The sequence below is a fragment of the Carassius gibelio genome, chromosome B21 (genome assembly GCF_023724105.1).
Source record: "Carassius gibelio isolate Cgi1373 ecotype wild population from Czech Republic chromosome B21, carGib1.2-hapl.c, whole genome shotgun sequence".
Lineage (NCBI taxonomy): Eukaryota > Metazoa > Chordata > Actinopteri > Cypriniformes > Cyprinidae > Carassius > Carassius gibelio.
In genome coordinates this window covers 13,414,374-13,427,142 of record NC_068416.1, presented here as the reverse complement: position 1 = coordinate 13,427,142, position 12,769 = coordinate 13,414,374, and the positions used below count along the sequence as shown (strand labels likewise).

At 37.5% G+C, this 12,769-nt stretch overlaps 2 protein-coding genes across 2 annotated transcripts; both read left to right on the top strand.

Annotated features, from left to right (window-relative positions):
* The first annotated feature begins 536 nt into the window (after positions 1-536).
* LOC127986154 (lymphocyte cytosolic protein 2) lies at positions 537-9,546 on the top strand. Its single transcript, XM_052588392.1, has 21 exons — positions 537-925; positions 1,225-1,287; positions 3,241-3,287; positions 4,001-4,075; positions 4,821-4,855; positions 4,947-4,987; positions 5,077-5,260; positions 5,351-5,460; positions 5,554-5,599; positions 5,705-5,770; positions 5,928-5,956; positions 6,478-6,497; positions 6,745-6,864; positions 6,951-6,972; positions 7,067-7,079; positions 7,204-7,297; positions 7,430-7,470; positions 7,558-7,610; positions 8,582-8,656; positions 8,785-8,934; positions 9,030-9,546. Exons 1-21 carry the CDS (start codon positions 848-850, stop codon positions 9,156-9,158), a joined length of 1,491 nt encoding a protein of 496 aa, XP_052444352.1. The 5' UTR covers positions 537-847; the 3' UTR covers positions 9,159-9,546.
* A 523-nt stretch (positions 9,547-10,069) lies between these two features.
* On the top strand, positions 10,070-12,742 carry LOC127985524 (forkhead box protein I1). Its single transcript, XM_052587545.1, has 2 exons — positions 10,070-11,716; positions 11,800-12,742. The coding sequence occupies exons 1-2, from the start codon at positions 11,164-11,166 to the stop codon at positions 12,321-12,323; spliced, it is 1,077 nt and encodes a 358-aa protein (XP_052443505.1). The 5' UTR covers positions 10,070-11,163; the 3' UTR covers positions 12,324-12,742.
* The last annotated feature ends 27 nt before the right edge of the window (positions 12,743-12,769 follow it).

Below are 12,769 nucleotides of genomic sequence, written 5' to 3'. Positions count from 1 at the left end.
ATGTAAAGGCTTAAATAACCCAAGGTTACCAAGGGTTACATATATTTTTAAATAAGTTAAATATTTAACCCCAGAAACATAAACTAATGGGGAATGAAGCTCTGAACTAAAAGATGAAATTAAAAAGGGACTATAATAAAATGATGGTGTATATTAGAACTTTGATGACTATATCATTTGTTTTGTAAACTTCTAAATTTAAAATCATTTACGAAGTACTGCTCATATATTGACTTTGCTTTTGTTATCTTATGTAACTAGCAAGGGTTAAGCCATATTTCAACATTCAAAACCTACATTTAAGAATCACATGACATGTGTAACTGGTAAGATGTAGATAATGAGGCAGATAACCAAAACATATGGAGTTTTAAACTAAAATGAACATCAGATTGACTCTCGTAGTTCATAATGGCCAGTGCTTCTAGTCTACCTGAGGGGTATGAATTATAATAAATTAAGAAATAGCTTCTATTTTCATGAAGGGGCTGTACTTCCCCTATTTGTCACAACATCATTAACAGGAAGTCTATGGGGAAGTAGATGTCATTCTTTCTTTTCATACTGTGCTCGGGCAAATCCGGGGTGTTGGACTTTTTAGTTATTTTTGAAAATGTTTGTTGGATTTTGAGGGTTTCTCCCCCCGCTTCTACATTGGAAATTGAGTGATTGTGTAACTGAAGAACTATCTTTTGATTTCTTTTCTCCTTTGATTTTCTTTTTTTGATTTGGCACCAGTGTTCTCAGTAGACATAGTGTCAGGCACAGTGAAAGTGACAACTTTTTTTTTCAATGCTTGTTGGTTTCTGGGATTTGATATTCATTCAAGTGTAGTGCGTTTGGAATAATGAGTTCTGATAGTAATCCATCCAAATCCGAGGTTCTCAGCTGGGATTCACAACGGTTAGCAGACTTTCTGAAGAAAGTAAGTTGCTTTCTCTTTCTATGTTTCAATCTAAAATATGAAGTGAAATTGAAAACCTGTCTGTTCTAATTAATGGATTGTTAAAGCGTTTCTTTCATAGAAGCTCAGCACATGTACTATGAATTCGATACTATTTAAAACTGAGAGACATTTGTTATGCATCAGTGAATCTTAAATAGAGTAGAATGTACTTCTACAGACCTATATTTGATATTTAATGATATTTAATATTACGTTATGCTGGAGATTCTTTGAGCCTGTATATTCAGCTGACATACTTTCTTTTTCATTATCTTTAGCGGAATCTTACCGGCTGTGATAAGGTCGTGACACGGTATAACATCAATGGACAAAGGTTCCTGGTATGTATGTTGTTAAAAAACTGAGTCTAGCAGTTTTAGTATGTCACAACCCAAAACTGTCGGTCTGTTCTGATTGCAAACAGCAAGGGGAAATTAATCAATTCAAGAGGCATTTAGAAATAAGAATTGCAACTGTTTTCAGCATATGTAATCATTATTTTGTATGTCATGATTAATTTAGTATAGGTCTATGCATTTTTGAAAATTAAATGTCTTTGCTTTTAAAGACGTTTTTTTTTTTGCATTTGTTAAAAAAAAAAATTTAATAGCATTTTCTTAAATATTTATATCCATTATGGAGCACAGACAAAAATTCCCTTTACAAAACAGATGTCTGTGGCCTGATTCAGTGTGGTGTCAATGTTTCCCTTGATCCAGCAATTACGGAAGTGCTGTTATTAGAAATTAACTACCAAGTAAACTGCTAACCTCTAAAAACCCTCAAGAGTTCTCGCTCAAGAATTTCTATTTCCAAACAACCAACTCCTAATCGTTTAGAATTAAGTTCTTAGTTCTAAATGTGTTTATATCTATGTTCAAATAATCCTTCTAATGTTTTTAAAGGAGCGAATCATTATAGCAGTCATAAATATGTTTTTAACTCTAACTGACAGTGCATAGATTTTATTGCTTAAATAATCATGTCGGAAGATGGATGTAATCTAGGATGAAAGTGCCAAGATTGTGGCTCAAATTGTGAAAGATTGGCCACCGCAGAGTCCTGAGCTTAAAATCGCTGAAAGTCTTTGGGATGTGCTAGATTCAGCTTGTCCAAAAAACACACACTAATATATCATTGCACAGCCTTTAGCTTTGATATCACTGTGTGTTCATTACGGAATTGTTTCATTGATGTTATGTAATGTCACAACATTAATTTATGGCTCAGATGTTGCAATAGGTGAGCCTCTGTAACCACTCCGTAAAGTCAACTCCAGGTCAGGACAATGAAATATATACATGAAAAGTGTTGCTCATGCTAATTTAACCATTATTTCATGGTTTGGGCCCTATGACATTGTCATCCTGGAATATGGACATGCACATCTTTCAAATATGGCTGTTTAAGCAATTAAAAGCTACACACTGTATCAGTTAGAGTTAAAAGAATTGATACAAAAAAGCCAGAAACATAAGAATCAATTTGATAATGATCCAACCGTAGACTCTTTAGTATTTTGCTTATTTAAATTTGGCCATGCAGTGTACATATGCATATACACACTACCAGCCAAAAGTAAAAAAAACAAACAAAAAAAAAAACACCACCATTTATTTAATCCAAATACAGCAAAAACAATACAATTTTGAAATAGTTTTACTGTTTAAAATAAACTATTTTCTATTTGAATATATTTTAAAATAATCTCAGTATTCATAGGAGTAATTCATTCCTCTGATTTTAAAAGCTGAATTTTATAATTATTACTTCAGTCACATGATCCTTCAGAAATCATTCTAATATTCTGATTTGCTGCTAATAATAAAATGATTATTATTATCATTATTATGTTGAAAACAGCTGCATAGAATTGTTTCATGTTTCTTTGATGAATCGAAAGCTCAGAAGAACAGCGTTTATCTGAAGTAGAAATCGTTTGACTTTATAAATGTCTTCATCATCTCTTTTGATCAATTCAAAGCATACTTGTTAAATAAAAGTATTGATTTATATATATACCCCCCCCCCCCCAAAAAAAAAAATATATATATACATGATGTATAATTTTACAAAAGCTTTTTATTTCAGATAAATGCTGATCTTTGGATATTTCAATTCATCAAAGAATCCTGAAATAATAATAATAATAATAATAATAATAAATGTTTTTGAACAGCAAATCAGCATATTAGAATGATTTCTGAAGGAAATGTGACACTGAGTAATGTCGCTGAAAATGTAACTCTGTCAGTTTGATCAACTTAAAATCTTAAATCTTAAAACTTTTTCAGAGTTTGTCTGACAATGACCTTCAAAAGTTCCCTAAGCTGCATGTGCCGTAAGTACTGGTTGTATTTTTTTGTGCTTATTTTGTGTGTTTGCCATTCCTCTTTCTTAATCTATACTGGGTAAATACACATTGTGAATTTATTTGCCATACATTTTAGAATAATATATCCAAATTATTCAAATACATTATTTTTATTTATTGATTTTAAAAATACAGTCACTGTGCTTTAAAATCTTTTTAAAACAACTGTAGATCATTACTTTGTCATGTTATTTTACTGTATAAAAGTGTGCAAGAACCCCAGCGATGACATCGTGACATTAAGAGGAAATCGTGCACAGGAAAGATAAACCAGAGAAGCAGATGTGGCAGGAACCATTGCATTGATGCAGAAACTGTTTTGCAGAGCACGTTTGGCGTGAAATTGTTGAAAACACCCACACCTCAATCACACTTAAACAAGCAGAAGTTATTAATTTTTCCCCTTAAGCGATTTAGGTGTAAGAGTGACTTTATGATCAAGTGATTTTTGTTAGTTTAGTAAGCATTGTCAGGTGCACAGAAACGAGGACAGAAAATTACCACATCCTGCTTGAACTGAACCCTCAACCAATACTTTAAAGCAATAGCAAAATAAAAATAGCAAAAGCAACAGTTACATTTGTTTATTTCTCTTAAAAATGCTTACTAATTAATAATGTGTGCCAGTAATGGTAGTTACATTTTGAGGATGTGAAACTGGCGTTGTCTTATACTTTTAGGCTCATCTCAAAGATTTGTCAGGAAGTCAACAAACAGAAGAAGATGGGATTATTTCAGTCAATTCCATCAAAAAGGCCAGTACATCTCTACCATCACAAATCTTGTGTTATATGTGAAATAACCTCTCAAAGTTTGGGGTCAGTAAGCTTTTTGTTTTTATGTTTTTGAAAGAATCATCGTATGCTCACCAATGCCGCATTTACTGAATAAAAAAAAAAATTCAAAAGAACAGTTTTCTATTCAGATATATTTTCTCCCTGTGAATCAAAGCTACATTTCCAGCAGAATACTCCAGTTTTCAGTGTCACATTATCCTTCAGAAATCATTCACCTTTTTTTAATTTCACTGCTCAAGAAACATGCTACTTATTATTGATGTTGAAAATAGTTGTGCTGCTTAACTCTTTTTGTGAGAACTTTTCAAAAAAAGATCAAAAGAACAGCATTTGTGCGAAACAGAAGCATGTGTGTCATTATAAATGACTTTTGATCAGTTGCCTGATGAAAGTGTTAAACTACTGACCCCAGACTTGAAAAGGTTCGTCTGTACAATGTGACTCGAAGTATGTGGTCAACCAGACGTCTGTGTTCGTGCTGAACTTTTAAAGGTTTTTTTCATCCTGTCAGTCTTTATTCGCCCTCATTTTGTTCCAAACTTGTGCTTCAGCGGAAACACATAAGAAGATATTTTGATATCTTTGTGGTATCTTTTTAGTTAAGTTTGAAACGACATGATGGCGAGTCTATTAAATGACTGATTATATAACCAGCATATCTACTGTCAGCAGACAACTAATTATCCTTAGTGTCTTGTAACAGGCCATCACCAGTTCCCAGCTTCCCACAACCACCAGGTATAACATAAAGTACAATATATCTATATATATGCTACAAATTACACTTTTAAAGTAGAGTCTAGAAGAAGTCTGTTCTGACCGTTTTCAGTTGAGCAGCATGATGATCAACCATGGGACCCTGATGAGTTTGTAAGTCTCGTATTTGGTTTTAAAACCATTTTTGAAGCGATCGGCATCGCATCTTACTGACAGAACACATGTATTCTTTCATCATTAAGGAGAGTGATGATGACTACGAGAATCCTGATTCGAACGATGAAGGTGAAGCTAGCGGTGGAGACTATGAGTCCCCAGAGGAAGGGTCAGACAGCGATAACAGCTACGAGCCTCCGCCGACCGAGCCTAATGAAGACACGGCGCAGATCTGCCCCGCGAAACCCATGGAAAACAGCGAATATATTGGTAGGCAGAGCTGGACACTTTTCTACTCTTCCATCCTAATGTTGTCTCAGTCTTTTGGGAAATTCCTGATAGGATGCCTTGTTTTATCAGATAATAACCGCAGACGTGGAGTGAGCAGAATTAATCCGCCTGTCCCTCCAGAGCGCCCTGGCCCTGGCCCTGGCCCTGGACCCGCTCCCCCTACCATGGAGCGGCCAAGTGTGAGTACTTCATATTTCCAAGCAACACGTGTCCCTCTTCATCTCTGGTTCTCCTTTTTTGAGACTGTAGAAACTCAATATTGTGATTGATAGGTTGCACTACCTATGAGAGAAGAGCGGCCCGTAAAAAGACCCCCAGGTAGGGAAGTATTCTTAATTTCATTGAAAGAGAAGCTGGGTGTGATGATGTTGGACTTGTCCACCTTTTCCATCTGTGGTTTCTACCTTGCTGTGCCTCTTATAGCACCTGCCGTGGACCGCAGTAAAAAGCCAGGAGCTCTGGACAGAGGCCCGCCTCCTGCTGTAGCAGGTCAGTGTTAGCAAAGAATAATTTGAGAAATAATGCAATTCAGATTACCGTGATATGACCTCGTGTCAAAGCCACAATACAGATAATGAAAGGGAAGGATTTGATTTCAAAACAGTGTTTTAACAACCCTAAACTTAACTTGATTGTGTCTTCACAGCCGGAAGAGGCACATGCTCACTTGACAGAGTAAGTTTGCTAAGTTGTTAATTTCCCCTACCTTGAAATAGAATTTGCCACTATGTGTGTGTGTGTGTGTGTGTGTGAGTGTGTACACTTGTTTTTCTATTCTGGTGGGGACTTGAATACACACAAAACCTGAATTCACACAAACTCATGGGGACTCGTGTCATGGTGGAGACCTAAATTGAGGTCCACACGTGTAAATAAGCTAATAAATTACACAGAATGTTTTTTGAAAATCTAAAAATGCAGAAAGTTTCCTGTTAGGGTTAGGTGTAGGGCGACAGAAAATATGGTCTGTACAGTATAAAAACCATTACGCCTATGCAAAGTCCCCACAAGGACAGCTGACCAGACGTGTGTGTGTGTGTGTGTGTACTTTTTTCCAAATATTTTTGTCTTTCCATTTTTGTTTTTATATATATATATATATATATATATACACATACATATACATATATATACACATACATATATTTACACATATATATTAGTACACCATAATAACTTTAAATTGTTTCCTGTAGGTTGTCCAACCACCAAGAAGGTACAGTGGTTTCCTTTAATTTCCTCTCTTATAGATAAACTGAAAATAACTGCACATGCCACATTAGTACAATAATATTTAATAGTATACCTTATTATTTCAAAAGGTTGACATTCTCTTGTATATCTGTTTATTGCAGTTGCAAATGACTCTTAAACTTTGTTTTTTGAAAAAATATATAATAATAATATAATTTGTCATCCATTTTTCAGAAAGGTTTTATTTGCTTTTATTTCATTTGCTTCAGACACCCTGTAGTGGAGCCGCCAGGAGCGGACCCAATGAGAATTCCCAAACCAAGCTCAATTCCTCCACCAGGGGTGCGCAGAAGCGCCTCTGCTGTGACACAAGGCTACTCTCCAAACAGGTCAGATTCATAAAACGTAAAAAAAAAAAAAAAAGAAAGGAAAGAAAAAGAAAAAGACTGTAACCTGACCTTTGCTTTTCCAACAGACAACCTGACCAAAGAAAAGAGGTAATCACATGAAGCACACACAAATACATAGAGAGAGAGAGATTGATACAGATATATCACTCACACTTAATTTGAATGTTTTTTTCTTCAACAGTTTCGTGATGACAGTAAGTAACTTAACCATGTTTTGTGTGTTTTCATAATTTGATGAGATTGTTATAAGCTTTATTATCATCTGCAAAGAAAAAGAATCTTAGAACCCTAATTAAGTTTAAGTTTCAAATCTTACAGCTGTCAGGCACAACTCCAATACATTTCCACTGCACACCAGGAACCCTTCACCAAGACCGCCAGGAACCCACGGACAGTCCTATCCAACAGACAAGTGTGTATTCCAATGAGAACACCATCAGATTTCACACTATAAAATCGAAAAAATTCATACTAAAATAAATCCTGATATTCACAAATATTGTTTACGCCATTATATTTTCTCCTTTTCTGTCACATTTCTCAGTGTTCACCCAAGTCGATCACTACCAGCAAAACTGCCGGAGGGTGAGCACGCATTGCATTAGTTTGATTAATCTCACTGTACATTTAATGAAAATAACGAATTAAATCCTTTATTTTGTTGAACGAAAGCAATAAGCGATCACCAAAGAAGCGCAAGAGCACCAGATATGGGCGGCAAGCAGGTACAGGAGTCACACCGCTACACATCAACCAGCAGATGGCGCCCTTGTATTGCACTTCATTTCCTTCGAGCTGCCACAGGAGGCCACTTTATAGTAGCACAGCTCACCCAGAAAAAATTCAATTTGATAATTTACTCACCCTCAGGCCATCCATGATGTATATGAGTTTGTTTCTTCATTGGAACAGATTTGGAGAAATGTAACATTACTTCACTTGCTCACAAATGGATCCTCTGCAGTGAATGGGTGCCGTCAGAATGAGAGTCCAAACTGCTAATAAAAGCAACACAATGATCGACATGACTGCACTCCATCAATTAACAGTTTGTAAAGTGATAAGCTGTGTGTTTGTAAGACACACATCCATCATTAAGGCTTTTTAACTTTAAACCATCACTTCACACCAAAGTATAAGTCCATAATCCATAATAATGCTTCCTCCAGTAAAAAAAAAAAAAAGTCAATCTCGTTGTTGTTCTGTCTCATCAAAATGCACTTACATATTTGTTTAAAACTGTTTGCTTACAAATAGTGCTTGATATGTGCCTATTTCTCTCCTGATTAAGAGAATGTGTCTTCTTAATTGGAAACAGCAATAATATGCGTATTTAAGATGTGGATGTGGAAGATAAAAATGTCTTAATGATTTATTTATTTATGACAAACACAGCTTTGGACTTCAGTCGACATTAATTGACGGACTGGACTTGTGTGAATGATTATGTTTCTATTAGTCTGTTTATTAAACTCTTATTCTGACGGCACCCATTCACCGCAAAGAATCCAGTGTGATGCATTGCTAAATTTCACCAAATCTGTTCCGATAAAGAAATACCATCCTGTGAATTTTGTTTATAGCAGTATTATTTGTATTTAATGAATCTTTATTTTTTCAGATAAGAAAAAAAAAACGGACAAACATTGCTTGTTAGTCATCTTCGGCCCTGATACTATTATTTCCCCATTTCTAGGACATGGATCCAGCTTGGTATGTGGGTCAGGTCTCCCGCGGTGAAGCAGACAGCTGCCTGAGGAGAGTTAACAGGGTGAGACCATTGTGTAGCTATATGGCACTTAAAAGTTTTCGTTCTTACATTCTTAAACAATTTAGGAAATAAAAATGTCATGATATCGTGTTAACAAAGTGAATCTGTTGAAATGTGCCCTCTGTCAGGATGGGACGTTCCTTGTGCGAGACAGTTCGAACCGATCTTCAAACCAGCCTTACACGCTTGTGGTCTTGTACCAGGATAAAGTTTACAACATTCAGATCCGCAGAAATCAAAACGGATTCATGCTAGGCACTGGTCTGAAATCCTCAGAGGTATTAAAACTTATTTTTTGTTTGTTTGTCTTTTTGTGTCCTTAACCATAGCTACATGGGTAATGACTAATGTTTGTAAAACTATTGTTTTATAGCAAACTTTTGACCGGGTCAGCGACATTATCAGCCAGCACAAACACATGCCACTGCTTCTCATTGATGCTAAGAACCGAGAAGCAAGCCAGCAGAACCAATGTGCTCTGATTTATCCAGCTAGATATTAAACATTTATTCTACATCATGAGACTAACATACAGTTGTTGTTTTTTTTTTTCTTCTAAAATCAGCACACCATTCATAACTGTCAAAAGGTCTGTAAAAATATGACTCTGGTAGTCTGTAAAACATTATATAGGTCTACGTTTTGAATGCATAGCTGCACATTCCATATACTGAATAGCCTACGTGTTCATATTAAAAACCAAATGATAAATCAGTAGGCTACTTTATCAATATTAGGACCGTTTTCGTTATTTCTCAAACTAATGTCTTTGTCTTTTATTTTCAGTTGTACTCGATTTAAAGTGTCTATTTGTTATGTTATATTTGTATGATCATGAAATAGGAACTGTATATTGACAAGGCAATAAAGATTTTATAATTCTACAAGAACGTGTACGTGGCGTGATGGACTGATTGAAGATTACACCGCGTTGACTATCGACAAGGATTTGTGTTTTGGTGCTTATTTCTGTGAATACATTCTGTCCGTCATTAATAATGTCACCGTTTCCCTAAATGCTCACAAACTGTTTAGATGCACACAAGAGGATTGGGTTACATGATTATTTGACTCGTCGAAGAAACGAGCTGCAAACAGAAACTGTGACCGTTCCTGAAAATTTGTCATGCGGATATTGTGTCTGACATTCGTGTTCTTTACTTCGGCTGACATTAAAACCGATTTAGGCTACAGAAGGCTGTCTGAGGCTAGTCAGGATTGTTTGCGTTCTGTATTGCAAATCTCGTAAAACAAACCAAAATGACATATGTGTGTCCTAATCAGATTCATGTTATTAAGAATGATTATAAATGAACTAATTATCATATTCATTAGCTCTATATATATATATATATATATATATATATATATATATATATATATATATATATATATATATATATATATATATATCCCTCCAAAATCATGTGCTTTGAGAGATTTAAGATACACACCCGTCCACTGCTGCAGAAGGTAATGGTAGCCTACATATATTACGATCTGATTTAATATTTCGTTAGCAAACTAATAGCGTAGTGATATAACACTGTTCACACAAAGTCACTTTCACACCAAGCAGTTTTCGGTACAGCCAACACGGAGATTCACTTGACCGATCTGAAAAATATTGAATGGTTAGACTAAAATTCGTCGAACAACGCTTAAAATGAGCGCACCTTTTAAGTGGTTTGGATTTGTTTAAACATAGCTTTTAATTGGCACTATTCACAAGATGGCTAAATCAAAATTTAGCTTAATATTAATCGTGCGCGATGAGGCCGCGCCTCCGAGCCTGCAGAGTAATCGCTTGATCGGCGCGCGGAGGAATGGGTCTCCGCGCGCTCTGTTTGAGAATGTAAATTACGATTGAGACACGTCACGAATGGCTCAAATTGAATACGCATTATCTCAAGTTGAAAGAGCGGTGGGGGGTGGGACAAGGGGCACATTTAACCCCCCAAATGCTTCAAGACAAGTGATCTTAAAGAGTAAACAATTAACTAAGCTGCAGCTGCTTGATGGTGCATCTTTAATAGGTCTCTTTTCACTGAAACCACGTAGGTATCAACTTAAAATCTATCTATCTATCTAGGCCTAGCTATAATTTCACTGTAATAGCTCAAGTCAAAACACAATACTTTATAGTGTGAAATATTCAGGTGAACGGTATTACTTTTAACTGCCAAAACCTTTCCATTTTACAGTCAACCCATCCAAGTCACTCATGAAACTTAAGATAGTCTACTGATATATCTTATATACCCCCCACCCCCACCCCAAACACACACACACCACCCCTTCAAACAAATGAGGGCTGAGGTGTGACCATAACAGCCAATCAGAGTAGAGAGGTGTTTCAAAATTTGTATAAATAGTTCAGGTGAAGACAGGTGTCAGGCTGTGATGCACCTGACCAATCCACCTGTGTTAGACAGAGACAGCAGAGCAGAGGGAGGTGTGTTCACTCAGAACAACAGAACAAACGGAAGAAAAAAAAGGAGGAAAGCATGACGTCATTTGTTCCTCAAGCCCTTTCACCCCAGTTCCACAGCATGGGGCAGGAGTCCCAAGAGTTCAGCCTGTATGGTGACAACTTCTACAGCACTCAGCCTGTGCCTAGTCCACAGCAAACCCTGCCGTCCGCTTATGATCTCGGAGAATACGCCAGCCAGACCTCCAACCCTTACCTGTGGTTCAATGGACCCGGGCTCAATCCGGCTCCGTGTCTCAGCGGAGGGCCTCAGCACTATGGGATGACGAAGCCATACGTGGCCGCAGGCGGAATCGGGGGCTCAGACGGTGCTTTCAGCTGGTTCTCCCTGCCTTCTCAAGAAGATCTGATGAAACTCGTGAGGCCTCCATACTCTTACTCAGCACTTATTGCGATGGCAATACACGGAGCCCCAGACCGTCGCCTCACTCTCAGCCAGATCTACCAGTATGTGGCTGACAACTTCCCCTTCTACAACAAGAGCAAAGCCAGCTGGCAGAACTCAATCCGGCATAATCTCTCACTCAACGACTGCTTCATGAAAGTGCCCCGAGATGACAGTGATCCAGGTCAGAATGTTTCTTCTTCTGTCACTGCTTTGGGTTTTAGTTGAGTTCAACTGGCAAAATAACAACGTTTCTTTATTTAACAGGTAAAGGAAACTACTGGACCCTTGACCCAAACTGTGAGAAGATGTTCGATAATGGCAACTTCCGTCGCAAAAGGAAGAGAAAGTCTGACTCTCTGGCTGAAGAGGAGGGAAAAGGCTATTCTGGATCGGACTCGGCTCTATCGAGTCCTAAAGAGCCCAGCGACTCCTCGGAGAGAGGAAACTCTCCGGTCTCCACAGATCCGACTCCGTGTCTAAACGGCTTTCTAAGTCAAATGGGTGATGTGGCTTCAGGCTCAAGAGAGGCTCTTCTCCCATCTCCCCTAACTTTGCCTTTGAGCCAAAGATCTTCTCCGCCTGGGGTGTATGGCTCGTACTCCCCGAGCACTAACGTGCCGCAATGGGAAACCCATATCCCTCATCCCATCCCATCCAACGTCTCCACTTCGCCCACTTTGTACACAGACAGTTATAGTGACTCTATGCTCAACCAGTACAGCAGCCAGCTCTATCCAGTGCTGGGCTCCTCTGAGTTGCTGTATCCGCGGGAGGGAACAGAGGTGTAGCATGGGACATAGCACCGTCAGGTATGAACACATCGGCCTGCATCGTGAGCCAAGTTCCCACAGCAGTGCCTGAGTCAGCAGGTCCGAAGAAATGCAGAGGAGATTCCCTCTATCAGACAGTTGTGTGAACGCCCTCACACGCTCTTCTCAGACTCACCTGCTGACATCATCTAATTCATGTTGCAGCTAAAAGACAACAGTAATCGCCTCGGGCTACTGCTCCCAGTCCCGTTTTTTTGTTGTGGTTTGTGTTGTTTTTACAGTTCTGTTTAATTGAAGCCTGGAACATGCGTAAATGCACTGACCTTTGACATAAAAATTTGCATTTGTCCATTTTTCAATATTTTGTATTTGTATTGTTCACTTTTTATATTTTGTGATTGTAATATATACTGTATTTGCCAAAATAAACATGCATATTCGCAAATTGTACCGTGCTGTTATAT

Coding starts and splice junctions, on each gene's coding strand:
- LOC127986154 (XM_052588392.1), top strand. CDS start 848: ATGAGTTCTGATAGTAATCCATCCAAATCCGAGGTTCTCAGCTGGGAT. Junction 6,498..6,744: donor GTTGTCCAACCACCAAGAAG/GTACAGTGGTTT, acceptor CATTTGCTTCAG/ACACCCTGTAGTGGAGCCGC. Junction 7,471..7,557: donor ACCAGCAAAACTGCCGGAGG/GTGAGCACGCAT, acceptor GTTGAACGAAAG/CAATAAGCGATCACCAAAGA.
- LOC127985524 (XM_052587545.1), top strand. CDS start 11,164: ATGACGTCATTTGTTCCTCAAGCCCTTTCACCCCAGTTCCACAGCATG. Junction 11,717..11,799: donor CCGAGATGACAGTGATCCAG/GTCAGAATGTTT, acceptor TTTATTTAACAG/GTAAAGGAAACTACTGGACC.